At 30.5% G+C, this 15,282-nt stretch overlaps 1 protein-coding gene across 3 annotated transcripts in view; it reads left to right on the top strand.

Moving 5' to 3' along the window:
* LOC127738987 (mirror-image polydactyly gene 1 protein-like) overlaps positions 1-15,031 on the top strand; it is a 37,136-nt gene extending 22,105 nt beyond the window's left edge. For 2 of the 3 annotated variants that reach the window (XM_052250495.1, XM_052250494.1), the window contains exons 8-12: positions 2,505-2,669; positions 3,193-3,273; positions 9,748-9,842; positions 10,398-10,589; positions 12,319-15,031. In XM_052250495.1, the coding sequence (XP_052106455.1) occupies positions 2,505-2,669; positions 3,193-3,273; positions 9,748-9,842; positions 10,398-10,589; positions 12,319-12,391 (606 nt within the window). In that variant the 3' untranslated portion in view covers positions 12,392-15,031. Of the gene's footprint in view, positions 1-2,504; positions 2,670-3,192; positions 3,274-6,599; positions 6,653-9,747; positions 9,843-10,397; positions 10,590-12,318 lie in introns of all 3 variants that reach the window. The other variant, XR_008000233.1, reaches the window with a different exon arrangement.
* Positions 15,032-15,282: the final 251 nt, after the last annotated feature.

Below are 15,282 nucleotides of genomic sequence, written 5' to 3'. Positions count from 1 at the left end.
TTTTGGGTCATGACACTCTGACATTAGGTTGGCGGTATTTTGGGTCATGACACTCTGACATTGGGTTGGCGGTATTTTGGGTCATGACACTCTGACATTGGGTTGGCGATATTTTGGGTCATGACACTCTGACATTGGGTTGGCGGTATTTTGGGTCATGACACTCTGACATTGGGTTGGCGGTATTTTGGGTCATGACACTCTGACATTGGGTTGGCGGTATTTTGGGTCATGACACTCTGACATTGGGTTGGCGGTATTTTGGGTCATGACACTGACATTAATAGTTAAAATTCAGTCTGAATCTTGACTTTAGTAGTCTTTATTATTTTTTTGTTTTCAGGGGGGTGGGGAGCTGTCTTGAAACTTTGGCTACTGGTGTGCAAGTTCCAAACCCAACATATACTAACTTAATTGCCTAAAGTCTTTATGCCTCATTCTCATGGTTTTCATCCAAAGATAAAAATTTCATACCACCCAAAAAATAAGCAAATCTCCAATAGCTTATATTAAACAGCCAAGTGGCAGACCAACACAAGTTGCTATCTTCTTTGGTATTAATTTTTTGAATTAAGAAGTCTTCTCAATTTGTTGTTCATAATGCTTTTATTATCTTTATTCTAATATTAAATTGAATTTTAAATGAAGTTCAAAAACATTTCTATCATCTTCACTCAGTAAAAATCTGAACAGGGAGATAGCTTTTGGCATTTTTATAGAAGTAGACTTTTATCCTATCTTGACTACTCCATGCAGATGTAACTATATTTGGGCTGAAAAATCAAAATTGACCTCCCTCCTGGCAAACAATTTAGTTACTAATATATTTTCTGATATTTACAGATTATTTATCTATTATTTGAAAAATATGGTTTAAAATATTAAAATATTTAAGATATTTTGATATATCATGATCTACCAGAAATGTAATCAGTCTGTTATTCTTAAGGATATCATATTGATCTTCAAAATACCATCTGATTTAAGCAGGATTGGAGAAATATTATGTTCCTTGACCGTGGATTGTATGTGATTAAGACAAGTTCTGCCGATGTAATTTGCCAAGTTCCCACTCGACCCCGCGGTAAAATAGTGATTGATCTTTATTATTTCACCTTATATCTTCATTCTGACGATTGCTTGTCAGATACACTGACTTATTTCATGTTATTTAAAGTTGAAGAGAAATTTCATCCTTTGCAGAACTAATTACTCATGCTTGGAATGTCTTTAAACTGCTCAATATCAACGACAAAGATTTATAAGGTACATCCCTGTTATAGATTAAAATCGGCAAAATATGAGCGTTACTCAAGAACAATTTATGAAATGTATCGATTGCCGTTGCTTTTTAATTCGAGATGGAAATGAAATATGGCGTTGAAATGAGAAAATTGAAGACAAAGATCACAGACCAATGATATTTACGATTTATCCCAGATGCCTTTGATATGGAAGATTGTTACGTTTTTATTTGTCAGTCGTATTTCACATTAAAGGAAATTGTGACAATTCGCAGTGTAATAAGCTCTTAAAAAATCTATAAACAAATGTTTTATCTTCAGCCAAGCTGTTAAATTCTCCCAAGGTTTTTTAATCTCTGTTGTAGAGATTTACCTCATACAAGCTCGTGTCGGGAGAAAGTCTACTTTAAAGCATTCATATGGTCCAGATTTTATTGTGATTTCTTACAAAACATTTTTTGAATTTTCAGTTGTTGTGTTTATAATGTCAGATTTTTTAGTCCTTAATTTTGTTTGGGTTGACGGAGAAATTTATTATTTTTAAGTTGTTTGTTTACTTAAAAACATTCCTCTTAATCCAGTTTGTACCAAGGCCAGGAAGAGTTTTTGACCTGTATTACTTCTGAGGCCAAAATAAATGTATTAACTGGTCTCCATATGATATATTTCCATAAACATTAGAGCAATGAGAGCAACTTATTATTATGTTTGGTGAACCAGGGCCAGAATTTACTATATGCTTCTCTTATTGTTGTATATTTATATCTCTCTAATTTGATTTATACTTTTTCGTACAGGTTTTTATACCCCCGCTTTAAAAAATTGGGGGTATACTGTTTTACCTCTGTCTGTCCATCTGTCAGTCCGCCCTTCCAGCCCATGAATATTTTTCATCGCATCTTTCTCAGGAACTACAATACAAGGATTTCTGAAATTTGGTTTCAGGGTTTATATAAGTCAGCTATAGTGTCAGATTCATCACTCAACAACTTCCTGTTTACCGAAATATTTGGGCAGGGGTATCATCAGTGAGCAGTAGTTCGCAGTTTCACTTGTTTATTTCTTTTTAATCAATTTGTGGTTTGCATTTGTCTTAGCTTTCCGAATGAATTGTGATGTCAGATTTCTTTGTCTTTTATTGGTTTGGTCATTCTGGTGGACTTAATTTTGAATTTTTTTTTAATATCATATTGATTGAACTTTAAGTATATCCAGTAAAACATTTTCTGTAATTTAAACCAAATCTTGTACTTTTTTCAGAATTTTGACCATTTAATGTCCAGAGTTGGTCAGTACGACTTCCCAAATGTACATGAATATAATTCCTTAGCACAAAAACTAGAACAGATGAAACAGCGACAGAGAGAGATTGCTTCTGATGAGATGCAGGCTATTTTGGAGCAAAGAGATCTGGCCCTGGCTAAGGTATCAAGACATTTATAATATCTGTTAAATGGTTAACACATAAGTGAAAAATTTAAGACAATTCGTATAAGAGCTTTGAAAATAAATTAAGTTGTTGAAATCAAAATTACTAAAATGCATTTGAGATCTAGCTGTTTACCTGAATCAAACTGTTTCACTTGAGTGTTTTTTTAATGTACAAATATAGTTGCTTACATATTTTTTTATATAAGGTTCCATGACAGTCTTCATTAAAGATCTCTCTCCAAAGAAAACATGTTTAAAAATTAAAAAGTGTTTTTTTTTTCTCTACAAAATTACTTTTATACTCTAATATTAGTAGAGGTGTTCCTGTCCATGGGAAGCTTATACAAAGAAGAAGAAAAAGTTAACAGTTGAATGTCTTCTCTTGTAAGGTTCAGCATTTTTTCGACTGTCTGAAAATTTGTTAAAACAAGAAAAAATGGTAATCTTGAACTGTTTTACTTTTTCAATGAAATCCTCAGGCAATATTCTTATTGTTTCATTTATATGTTATTTATAGGCTAGAAAGTTAGAAGAAGAATTGATGAAAAGGCAAAGAGAAGATACTTTCAACAATTCAAACTCAGAACAAAATCTTCTGGTAAGTATAAATTCAACAGGAATTTTTACAAAAAGAAACCAAAATTTTATCAGGAAGAAACAGATAGTTTTTACCTGAGGAAGAAATTATTGGAAGATCTCTAAAATGGAGGAAGATTTTTTCAGGGTTCAATGTGAATGCAAAAGTATTTAGGATTTAGTGGATTAGTAAAAGTGATCTATCACTGAAACTGATGAAAATAAATCTGGTTAAACCTGAAAAGTCTTACGTGTATTAGATATAGAAACTCACACGTGTTTTCAAGTGTTAAATTAAAAATTTAATAAAATAAAAGATTTGCACACCTTTCTTCATTTCCTTAACTGATCTTGTAAATTTGTCATAGAAATCCGCCAAAACACATGTTTCCATTATTTAGACAATCATAAAAAATCTCAGATTGGAATAGATTTGTATTCCGTAGAGAAGTTAAACCCTCTGTAAATCATTAGCTTATTTACTCCAAATAAATTTGTTTTATGAACAATTCTTTAACAATGCAGAAAATGTCAGCCGTTTACTATGTAATCCTCTGCAAATATTGGAGATTTGAGGCAGATTATGTTATTGGATCGGTCGCTGTTTTCGTATTCACATTAAATTGAATTTGGATATTTAATGCCCGGTGAAAAGGATTTGATATAAGCTAAAACAAATAATTTTTTCTTCTGTACAATGTATAAATAAAAAAACTTGTCAAAATTTCTCCATTTAAAACCAATCCAAAGTATGACTATAGGTATTTGACAATCAATCTTGTGCCATTTAGGGTTTCCATGCAAAAATGAAGGAAAATGTTTTATTTTTCCAGAAAGCATTGTTTCCTTCTTCCTAAATTATTATTAATTGCTGTACTTGAAATTTCATTGAAAGGTTTTTATCAATGCTATTTTCCATTGTTTTTGGCACTATCGCTTCCTTAGTTTTGAATTTTTTCCCTGTGTCTGCTAATCATTGTTTTTAAATAGCTGAGTTAGTATTTTGTTACTACAATAAATTGATTGATAATTGATTGTTTACTGCCATTTCATCACATCATAGCTAGTTAGAGACTATAAATTGTTGATTTATGTAGAAAAATCTTTATCAGTAAAAATCAGGAAAATTTTAACAAAACTTTTATCGAATTGAAGTTTGAAAAAAAGTCATGTGTCAGCAGGATTTTTAAAATTCAAGATTTTGGCCCAATATTAAATAAAACATGAAATTATGAACCATATCAGTATCATATCTTTCTTAGACTCTTCTCCAGGGTCCAAGTCCAAGTTTGTCACTTAATTATGTGTTTTATACAGTTTTTTCTGAGTTTTGAATGCCTGCCCTCCCTTTTAAATGCCAAATTTATAATTGCGCCTGATCAGTCCTGGATCCACCCTTTTTATAAATTCTGGGTCTGTCACTGTCGCTTAACTCAGATCGTCTGTTACACAACACATTGTGTTATCCATAATGAACCAAACAAACTTGTGTGATGTAACAAAATAATTAAAGTATCATACAAAGCAAACCTCTTATCTTAAACCCAGCTTAGTCCTAATACCAAAAAATACCTGTGTTAAAGTCTGATGTCAAAGTTTATTTTTGCACACAAAAGAACATTCTTGGTGTTTTTGTTTAAAAATTGGTACAAAATGTAAGCAAAGGAAAATTTCTTGAAACTATTTTTTTTAAATTTAAATGAGTTGCAAGTATTGCATATAAGTCATGTCAGGCATTTATTTAGATTCTTATGAATTTTGCTTAAATCTTTTTTTCTCTAATAAGCCAGATATAACTGTATCTTTTCCAAAATGCCAAAAATGAAGATGATCTTTGAAAGCTATTTGGTTGGTTCTATGAAACAATATATTTGACATACTGTTGATTTTTTTATTTTCATGGATACCAGTTTTCATGAATTGAGGAAAATTTGTATTTTTGTGGATTTGCTACAGTCTGTGTACAAGCCTATTGAAAATGTTAATTTCGTTTAACATTTAATTTCGTGGTTCGTCTATACCCACGAATTCCATGAAAATTAGGATCTTAGGGATAATAATGAATCCACAGTCATGTGATTTTTATGTGTTACTTTTGACTAATTTTAGGTATTTGTAAAAATTGCAGAGTAAAAGACAAACATAAATCTGAAGAAAATATCTTTTAAAGATATAAAAATAAACACTCTATCATTTTCCTTTCAAGTGTTTTACACAACCCTTTCAAAATGATATAAATAAATCTTTTATTTTACTTTTATTAGAGATATTATAAAGATAAAAGCAGATAATTTGTAAAATTGAAAATATTGAAAATTTGATAAAAGGAGAATTTTGTGGAGAAATCTTTGAAAAGACTGATAAAGACAAGACATTGATTACGTGATTGTGGTGGTTTTACCTGAAGATTTACCTGAGATAATAAATGGTCATCTATCAAATGACAACTTTATTAACTCAATAAATATTGATAGATTTAGTTATTTATGACGGGTTTTGTTTTATCAAACTATTTAACGTGTCATCTGGACCAAGCTTTTATTTTTATATGATTGCTTATCAGTTATTACCGAGGGATAAAATCATCAATGAGTAGTTTAAAGCCTCAATATGTTGCTGAAATTAATTATAGGGTGAGACATGTGTATGAATTTTGAAGAAATTTATAACTCATGTGAACTTTTTTCTCGTAATTTTTTATTTTTCAATTTCACCTCAGAGATGATCTATATATACACACTCAACATTCAGTAATACAATATTCAACAAAATTAATAGCTATACATGATTTGCCATTTGGACATTAGTACACGGTAGTACATGTGAACTTCCATGTCTGAATTTGAAATTTTTTTTTAGGGTTTTGTAGTTGAAAATTGACATTTGTTATCTGAAATTTGAGAACAATTACTACCAGCATATTTGAAAAAATGTATACATGAAATTAGGGAATTCTCCAGTCACTTATAAGCTTAGAATTCAGTGACATCAGTGGTATTATTCAGATTTGGTATTATTATCAATGTAGAAAATTATTTACTTCAAAGAAAATCTAGTGTACAATGTAGAAAAATGAAACTCCTTGTCAAATCCCAATAATTTGTGAAAATACTTAAATTTGCAGTACACAAAAACTCAGTGAAATTGCATTCTGGTTGAAAACTGTATGCATCAAACAGAATTATAGGTAAAATGATACACAAGAGAAAGAAAGAAAATTTAAAAAAATAACTATAATTTAAAAACGATTTTACAGTGTAATATCAAATTTTTTTTAAAGCCAGTTAGTGTGTTTTTGATTATGAAGTATTACTAAGACATGATTAAAATGTTTTATTTCTAACATAGTCTTCATCCTCTGACCAGCCAGTGCGACTTCCCACACCCCCACCTTCCCCACGGTAAGTTTGTTTTGGGTCAGGCTTCTGTGTGATTGATTTTCATAGATTTGTGTGGATCAGGTTTTTTGGAGTAATCACAGGTATTTTGTATTTTGTATTTTGGAGGTCATGGTATATCTTTACGATGTTTTGGCAGATAATAGTAGAATTTACTAACATTAAAGACGATAGGATGCTGCACTTTCTTCCAAAACAGATTGGAAATAAATTATTAATTGATATAGATATGCTGAGTAAAGCGGTTTATGACCAAGTGATGCATTTTACAGTTTAAATTTAACTCTAGTTTTATTCAAAAGTTTTTTCATTTGATTTTTTGATTCCATTTAATTTTCCAAAAAAAAACTTGAATTCTTAGGATAAGTTTAATTTTAACTTATTTTATATAAATTAATGAGATGAGAAACATTTAATTAAAGAAAAAAAGAAGGAAAAAAAAGTGCCTAAAGGTTGTTTCTTGTTAGAGGGATTATATGAAATTTAAATGTAGAATTAACAAATAACAGGTTATATCATTAAAATGACAGAAGAACATTATATGTAAATTATATGAGAATTAATGACAACTTTGTTTAACGGTATTTTACGACACAATTGAAAAGTAAATAAAACTTTTGGAGGCCATTATCATGTTGTCTATACTCGAGGAGTAATGAATGAAGTTTGTTTGCCGAATGTTTAAAGCAGTGTTTGCCAATAGATCGTAGTACAAGCTAACGAGTGTTGACACAAATTGGCCTTCCATACACGTTAGGTAAATATGTTTTGTATATAACTTGTGAACACATCTCGCTGGCAAACAGAACAAGTAAATAACATTGATGACTTAAATAATCATCCGAGATAAAGTAAAAGTATCATGTTAACGAACTTCTCTAATGTTGGTGGTCTGATTGTTTACATATCATCACTTTTACTTTTCATTTGTCCCGTCATATGATTTTTAATGAAGTTTAAAATTCCTGGGAAAACTTGTTGTATAGGTGGTGATCGTTCTCGTTTGTCAAAGCTGAGTGTTTGTTAAATCTACCTTATGTATATTTGTTCTGCCGAGCTTTTTATCAAATTCATCATGTTCGAATTGTTGTATTTTTGTTTGCGTAAACTAACAGGGCTTGACCCAAACCACTTGTTTAGGTCTGACAATCTGCTCGATACTGATTGGAAGAGAGACAGGTGATTTATAATGGTAGACAAATGATTTGTTAATAGACAGACACGTATATTGTTAAAACCATTCCAATACGTTTCCAAGTTTTAATACTTAACCAAATGCAGATAGACCCAATATTATCAGATGTAAATAAAAGTTGTAAATTCTTTATGATGCCATTTAATCTATAGAAACCATTTAATTTGAGGCATGGATTAGTAGCCATTGATTGGCCTTTTTACGATCGGTAATGTAGGGATCTACCTGCCATAATTATCATGGCCGTCTTACATAATGGAATGAAATGGACATTGGATGGGATTTTCTGCTGTATACCTCGTTGTTATGGTGGTCACCTGACACTTGTATTAATAGATTAGCTAAATTATATCACAAGATAGTTAATAACACTCCGTTATTATTTATAAACTCCATTATTATTCATCATAAAAATTCCATTTTACAAAACATTGGTGGCAGTGAGTCATATATGTTACTTTATTAATGTTGAAAATGTTAAGAAAGTGGTTAATTAAATGTGCATTTCCCATCAAATTTGGTATGCTGAATTCCACCCATAAAATCTTTGTAATAATATTCACTTACATATTAAAAGTATGGTATATATTTAGTTGAATGTTTATTGTTTAAAGTGTGCTAAATTCATATGTACTTGAAAAACCTTTTACAAAGTCATTGAGATTATTAATTCCAATTTATGTAGTTAAATTATACCTTTCTTTCAGTAACATTGATTTTGTGCTTGATAAGAAATAAGTACTATAAGTGTCCTGACCTCTAAAGAAAACCAGCAATATAGGATCTTTGTTTTTTTTTATAAATCCTTTCTTTTCAATTGCAAAGCCAACATCTGGACTACTATAGCCGTTACGACATTGAACTTATTTTACATTGAGTGCCAATAATGGTCTAAAACCAAGAAAAATCTACAGTTAAAGAGGCCTATTTCATCCGCCCACATATCTCTTTTTCTGAGTCTTACACCAAAAGATTTTTTTTTAAAGTACATTGAATGTTATATATAAATATTGAATGGCTTATAGATCTACCTTTTTACTACTCCAAAAACCTTTTTGTGAATCGATGAAATATAGGTGATAATTAAAATTTTTATGGATTTTTTCTTTCTCCTGTTGAAAAGTTGAAATCATTAAAATAATTCCCTTTTTTTCTCTTTTCACTGAGTACAGAAAAGCTGAGTTTTTTTCACGATATAAAGTAATTGAATTTTCAAAAAACTCATTCTGGTGTGGCACAAATGATACTTAATGACGTTTAACAACAATTTTTAAGATAATTTGTTCAAGTTTTAAAATTTCATTACACTTGAAAAGGGAGAACAAGAATAAAAAAATACCTTGCAGTACAACAGACCACATCACCAGGACACCAGGCAGCAGATCAAGTAGATCTCTGTACAGGGGATAAAATCCTGAAATATACAATCTTTCCGTTTTGGTACCAACACAACACAAATATGGATATAGAAAGATTTTGAAATAAAAAATCTTCGTAGTATCATAAACTAAAAGAAGATTTTATCTAAATTACTTCCCTTGCCACTCAGACATATTAGCGGCATAATACTGTTGACAATGTATACAGATAATTTTACCACAAAAACATCCATGAAGATTGGACTTTTTTAGTGTTTCTTTAAATATTAAGTAAAAAAAAAACCAATTTTCTTTTAAGTTTTTCAGCATTTCTTTTTTGTAAAGTTGTTGAATGCACACAAGTCGTCAAATGAATAATATACAAACCATAAATTTACTCATAATTAATACAGAAGCTGTTGAGATTAATTGAGATTCAGTTTGTTTGCTTGTTGGCATTTGTTAATTTTTATGTCCAACATTATCTTATTTTTGAATCGTAAATTTTATGCCATCTTTTATTTAAATTTTTTGTTTGTTTACAGGCAGAATTGGACATTGTTAAAAAAGAGCGCGAACTGGCACTTGCGAAAGTTAGACAGCTCAAGGATGAAAATGAGACAATACGCATTTACTACAGGTACAGGATTTTAATTATAAGAATCATTCCTTCCTTTTGATTATATCTTTTTCTACAAGGAACCAGTCCACTGAAAAAAGATGAGGTGCTATAAAAAAAATTTAGGAAAGGGATTTTTTCCATAATAAACAATATTGATTTTTGATCTGATAGAAAGATGTATTTGGAGGGAATTGTATGTTAATTTTTTCAATTGTCCCTTTATTTTGTGGATTGTCTTTATTTTAAATGATTTTGTAATCAAATTTTAAAGTGATATCATCTTTATATTTATTCATCCAAAAATTTAATCATATTTATTTCTTAAATACAGTCAATTCAGGAATGAAAAGTCTTCCTTGAGTTTGATAAATAATTACCTAATGAGGAGATAGTTTTTTATTGCATGGTTGAAAATATAAAAGGAAACTATAAAGGGACCTTCAAATCTTACTTTAAAGTTTTGGAGACCACTTTGACTGTACATATAATTCATTGAAATCAATAAATCAGAAAAAATCAGTCCATCAATTGATGAAGCAGTCAGTCACACCTCCCTACGTTATATTTTTGTAGCCTCCACAAGTCCCTCTCCCAGGAATCCATTCATCAGGTCAACAACACACTCCATGTCAACCAATCAAAATTAAAGGAAAATAACACGTTAGTGGCAGAGTTACAGGATGCCACTGTACAGCGGGACCAACTACAGGCAGATCTTGATAAACGGGACAGAAAACTAGAAGAGACAGCAGCACAAATTAAAAAGTAAGAAGCGTTTTGTAGACGTATGGTATAACCTTCATAACCTTGTCGTAACTTTAATATTTTCAATTGATTAGGTGGATTTACATTATAGTTTGAACAAAACTTTAGAAAAAGTACAACAATTTTTAACATTATATCTATTATAAAAGGACATGTAGAATATGCATTACTGAAAAAGCAACCCAACAACAAAAGTGAAAACTGTTACATTTTCTTTTTTTTCCCAACACTTTGAAGTACAATGCCTCCAAACAAAAGCACTTTTTTGAAGCTGATGCAACATCAATGATATGATTTATTAGGAGCAAAAATTATTCCAAATAGTATAGATTTATTATGAACCTTAAAACTCCAGATCTTGAAAAACTGTCTTAAAACTTGCATAGATTAAAAACCATTGTATAAAAAAACCTGAGCCCTACACTTAGCCTCTACTCAAGAAACCCAAGTAATAATGTCACGGTCCTCTGTAATGTTATTTTTTTATAAATGACCATTTATAATCATTTTATTGAATGGTAGCTTGATCTTTAAATGGCAATATTTTACGATTGTTTGGTGGCTAATGGTATCGGTAATGGGAGGCTTTTAACAACAATAGGTGATTTATTCTGCAAGAGTTATATTGTTATCTCCCTTTAAAACTATAATTACCCCCAACAATTGTCCAGCTGTGAATGAAGTTCGTAAGTCATCACGGAGACACGATAGAGGTGTAACCTTAAACACTCGATGATATCCTCATTTCAATCCAATTGTATGCCGAACATCCTCTTCAAAAGCCAAATGTATGTCAATTAACTTTTAAAATGTTACCTTTCTTAAAGACCAAATAATAAGTATTTTTCAAAGAAGGCTATTGACCTTTCTAATTGACCAAATTTATTATGTACCCAAAAATTAAACGTATTTGTCCAAAATATAATCAAAATTTTTTCTACTCAGATATTGATGAGCTCCTAACTTATAAATCCTACAATCACTTTTCTTTTTGCTTAAAATGTTTGTGGTTAAGTTTCTTTTTCTATCAGTGCAAGTTTCAAACCATAGATAACAAAAAAGTTTGTATCACAATATTTCTTTCATATGGATACCATTTGTCATCTGTTGAAAAAATAATTTGTAAACTTTTAACTGGAATATCAAAGCAAGCTTAATCAGATAGTTAAAAAAAAAGGTAGCAAAATGTGATCACTGTAGCTTACATTTCAAACTTCCGGTCTTAAATTTTCATTTATTATACTGGCTATTATCAAAAGGATATGAACTAGACTAAGTTACCAGTAACACCTTGTTGTTGTTAGATAGAACACATCTTTAGAAGTCGCTACCTTCTGCCATTTAGGTGTTGTCTCTCAAGGCATTTCATTGAACCCAAAATATATAATATTTATCAGTAAAAGTTTGTGGGTTTGACACTAAAATTTCTAAATAGAGATTCTACTGTAAAATATGAAGAGTTATTACTTTGTCTGCTGGTTTTCTGATTTTCACTGTACATCATGGAGAGTCGGGTTTTTCAACTGATTTTCAAAAGGCTACTGTATAGATGCAAGTATTTCATCTAAATGATGTTTAGGGTTGATTGTGAATATTACACATAGCTTTTATCTTTTAACTGATATGATATTTTTTCTAACCATGTGATTTGGATGAATAGTTACTTCACAATTCTGAGAAATGCTGAAACTTTTCTGCTATGTCATGAACAGTATCTTTTGTATTTCAGACTTGAAAGATTGGTGACAGTGTTAAGAAAGAAACTCAGAGGAACAGACTCGTCAGAAGACATTACTTCATGAAGAACAGAAGGGACACAAAATTTCTTGAATAAATGAGGGCCACAATTATGCATTAGGAGGGAGGGATTACATCACATGTATTTTATAAGGGATGGAAAACAGCAGAGGAACAATAATTGAAGAAGAATAACAGTTTGAATAATCCAAGAAATAGCAGATGGGGACAGTGCTTCGTTACTTTTGACTTCATTGGGACACACAATAATGCAACATTTATTAATGCTAGAACAAGGGGTGGCTCCAGCATGGTCAGATCAGACCTGTGATTGATAGGTTTGTCTGGCAACCTTGCGACCTGACACTTAAAAGGACCTGTGACCTTTGACACAGGTTTATTGTTAGAGATAAACAATCAAAAGTGATTAAAATGACCTGGTTTCCTGAGGCAATTCTTAAACCTGACCTTCAGAACTAAGGGGAGTACCCTACTGGAGCTCTGCAAGGAATCCATTGAAAGTACAAATGAACTATTAATCACAAAGGTTTATTTCCCCTGAATAAAACTGGTAACTGAGTTTACACAGTGTTTCTAGATTTTTCACTTGGTAAGAACAATAATGATCATATATATGTGTGTATAGTTGGTACTTTTTACTATTTTTATATCAGTGAACTTTCATGTTCTAAGTCTCACATGTTTCTTGAAATTAGATGCAATATAATGAATTGCAATATGTGCTTTATCTTTTACTTACATTTTGGAAGATGGGTATTTTTGTATATTTCATAATGGCAGTATTTTTTTATACTGTTCCCTTTATTTTCAAAGTCTTTTTTTGCCTTGTGCTATACATTTTTTTGTGTAATTGAGATCTTCAGTTTTCACCTTTTTACAACAGAAACCTTCCAAATGTTAATCAGTTTTCTCTCAAGTGGTCATTTCTATATTAGTATTATCAAGACCTTTCATATTTATGGGTTGGAACCAAAATGGTTCATAAAGAAATCAGATAGATCTAAGAGGGTCTGAATGGGGGTCTTCATTTCTGTGTGCTTTAATATTTTAGGCCAATTTATTATTTTTCTTTTGTTTGTTTGTTTCACGTTAACATTAACATTCACAAAATCCCATTTGAGACCCTCATCAGTAGTAAAGTCCCTGATTCAAGTTTGTACATGGAACAATTGATTTCAATGCCAAATAATTTTTTTTAAATAGCTCTTGATTAAATTCAAATTGAAGTGACCATTTGCAAGAAATCTGGTCAAGAGATGTATGGTTAAGTCTGTAACATTGGCATTACTATGTTTATGGTCAACTATATTTTCATTGAAATTGCAATGACCATTCATATTTTTCCAATATCTGTACATTTCTTCATGTCTTTATAATTACATATTTTATATGTTATCTTACAAGGTAAATTGTTAATTCTATGAATAAGGGCTGGCAACTCTTAGAAATGCCATTGCCAGTTGTCAACTCTTAGAAATGTAGCCTGGGATCCTGGCTCACTGCTCGACAGTAGAGCCATCGTGGGATAGCATCATTTCTTGACACATGGCAGGAAATATTTATATTGCCACGAATTTATTGAAAATTATTTTTAATTTCATATGAAATGCAAATTGCGAAAAATTTAGCAAGTATAATCCAAATGTTATTGATAAACATCTTGAATCAACAGTTAATTAACAATCCGATCGATATATTCCTTGCTTATAGAACATGCACATGCCCAGTAATTCATTCCTGTTCAGCGCTGATAGTTGGTCACATGGATCGTATTACACCTGACACTATCAACGTAGTATTAGTTTGGGTCAGGATGACAGGCTTTTAGAAATGCCATTGCTGTGTTTGGATAAGTGTAGGCCTTAGGCAGCCTATGATTATCCATAGATATCTAAAATATCAAACCATGGGTACCCAAAGGTACCTATGGTAACCATAGGCTGCATTATGCGTATATCCAAACACAGCCTTTTCTCTCTTTTGTAATTATCATAAATGTCTACATGGTGCTATTGTCTCCAATCTTTTTTTGTCCCATTTCATTTATATAATGTTATATTATTTTAATTGAGGAACTAAGAATATTTTTTCTTTAATTTTTTGCTATTTGTGCTGATTCCAGATGTTTACTGCCTTTATATATTATTGGTTGTGAAATTTTTTTGTTAATTTGTTGTAGAAATATTAACTTGCCTTTTGTGATATTATCTTATTGCTATTTTATTGTTGATTGTCTTTTTTTAAATATTTAAGAGTCTTTTTACATATTTTTAATTTGCAATACATGTATATATTATATATATATATATATATATATATATTTATTTATATCAATGTCTTCAACTGCAATCCTATACCTTTTTTGATTGATTATATTATCTTGAAGTTTCTCATATTACTTGATCTGATTGAATTATTTATTTGAGCACTATTAATTCTTTTATTCAGTGAATTAAAGTAAATAGCCTCCCTTTAGCAATTTAAATGAAAGGGAGATAATTCAAATTGTCTCCCATAGCTACTTTATAAAGGGAAATAACCATTAATTTTAAGTTTAATTATGTAGAAAAAAATATTTACTTCAGAAATCCTTAATTTATGTTTATCCTAACATTCCGTCCCCATATTAAACCCAATGATATATCAGTGTGTAATATGAAACAGAAATAAAATATTACAAATTATTATTGTCGCTATCAATTTATGGCATGATATTGCATGATTTTAGTTTATTATTCTGTGGGTTTTTAAAAAGAGGGTGGGAGATATAAAAGAAAATTTAAAAGTCGAAGAGAAACTGACAATGCTGTGGCATAAAGTGAAAGATGAGAAAAACACAAACAAGTCATCAAAAACATTACATAGAAAACCAATGCTCTGTTCACAATTGGAACATATCGGTGGTCATCTTTGACTCAGATATACCATAACTATC

Source organism: Mytilus californianus, unplaced genomic scaffold, assembly GCF_021869535.1.
Source record: "Mytilus californianus isolate M0D057914Y unplaced genomic scaffold, xbMytCali1.0.p SCAF_4, whole genome shotgun sequence".
NCBI lineage: Eukaryota > Metazoa > Mollusca > Bivalvia > Mytilida > Mytilidae > Mytilus > Mytilus californianus.
Note: the sequence above shows the minus strand (reverse complement) of the source record. Positions and strands in the feature narration are given on the sequence as shown.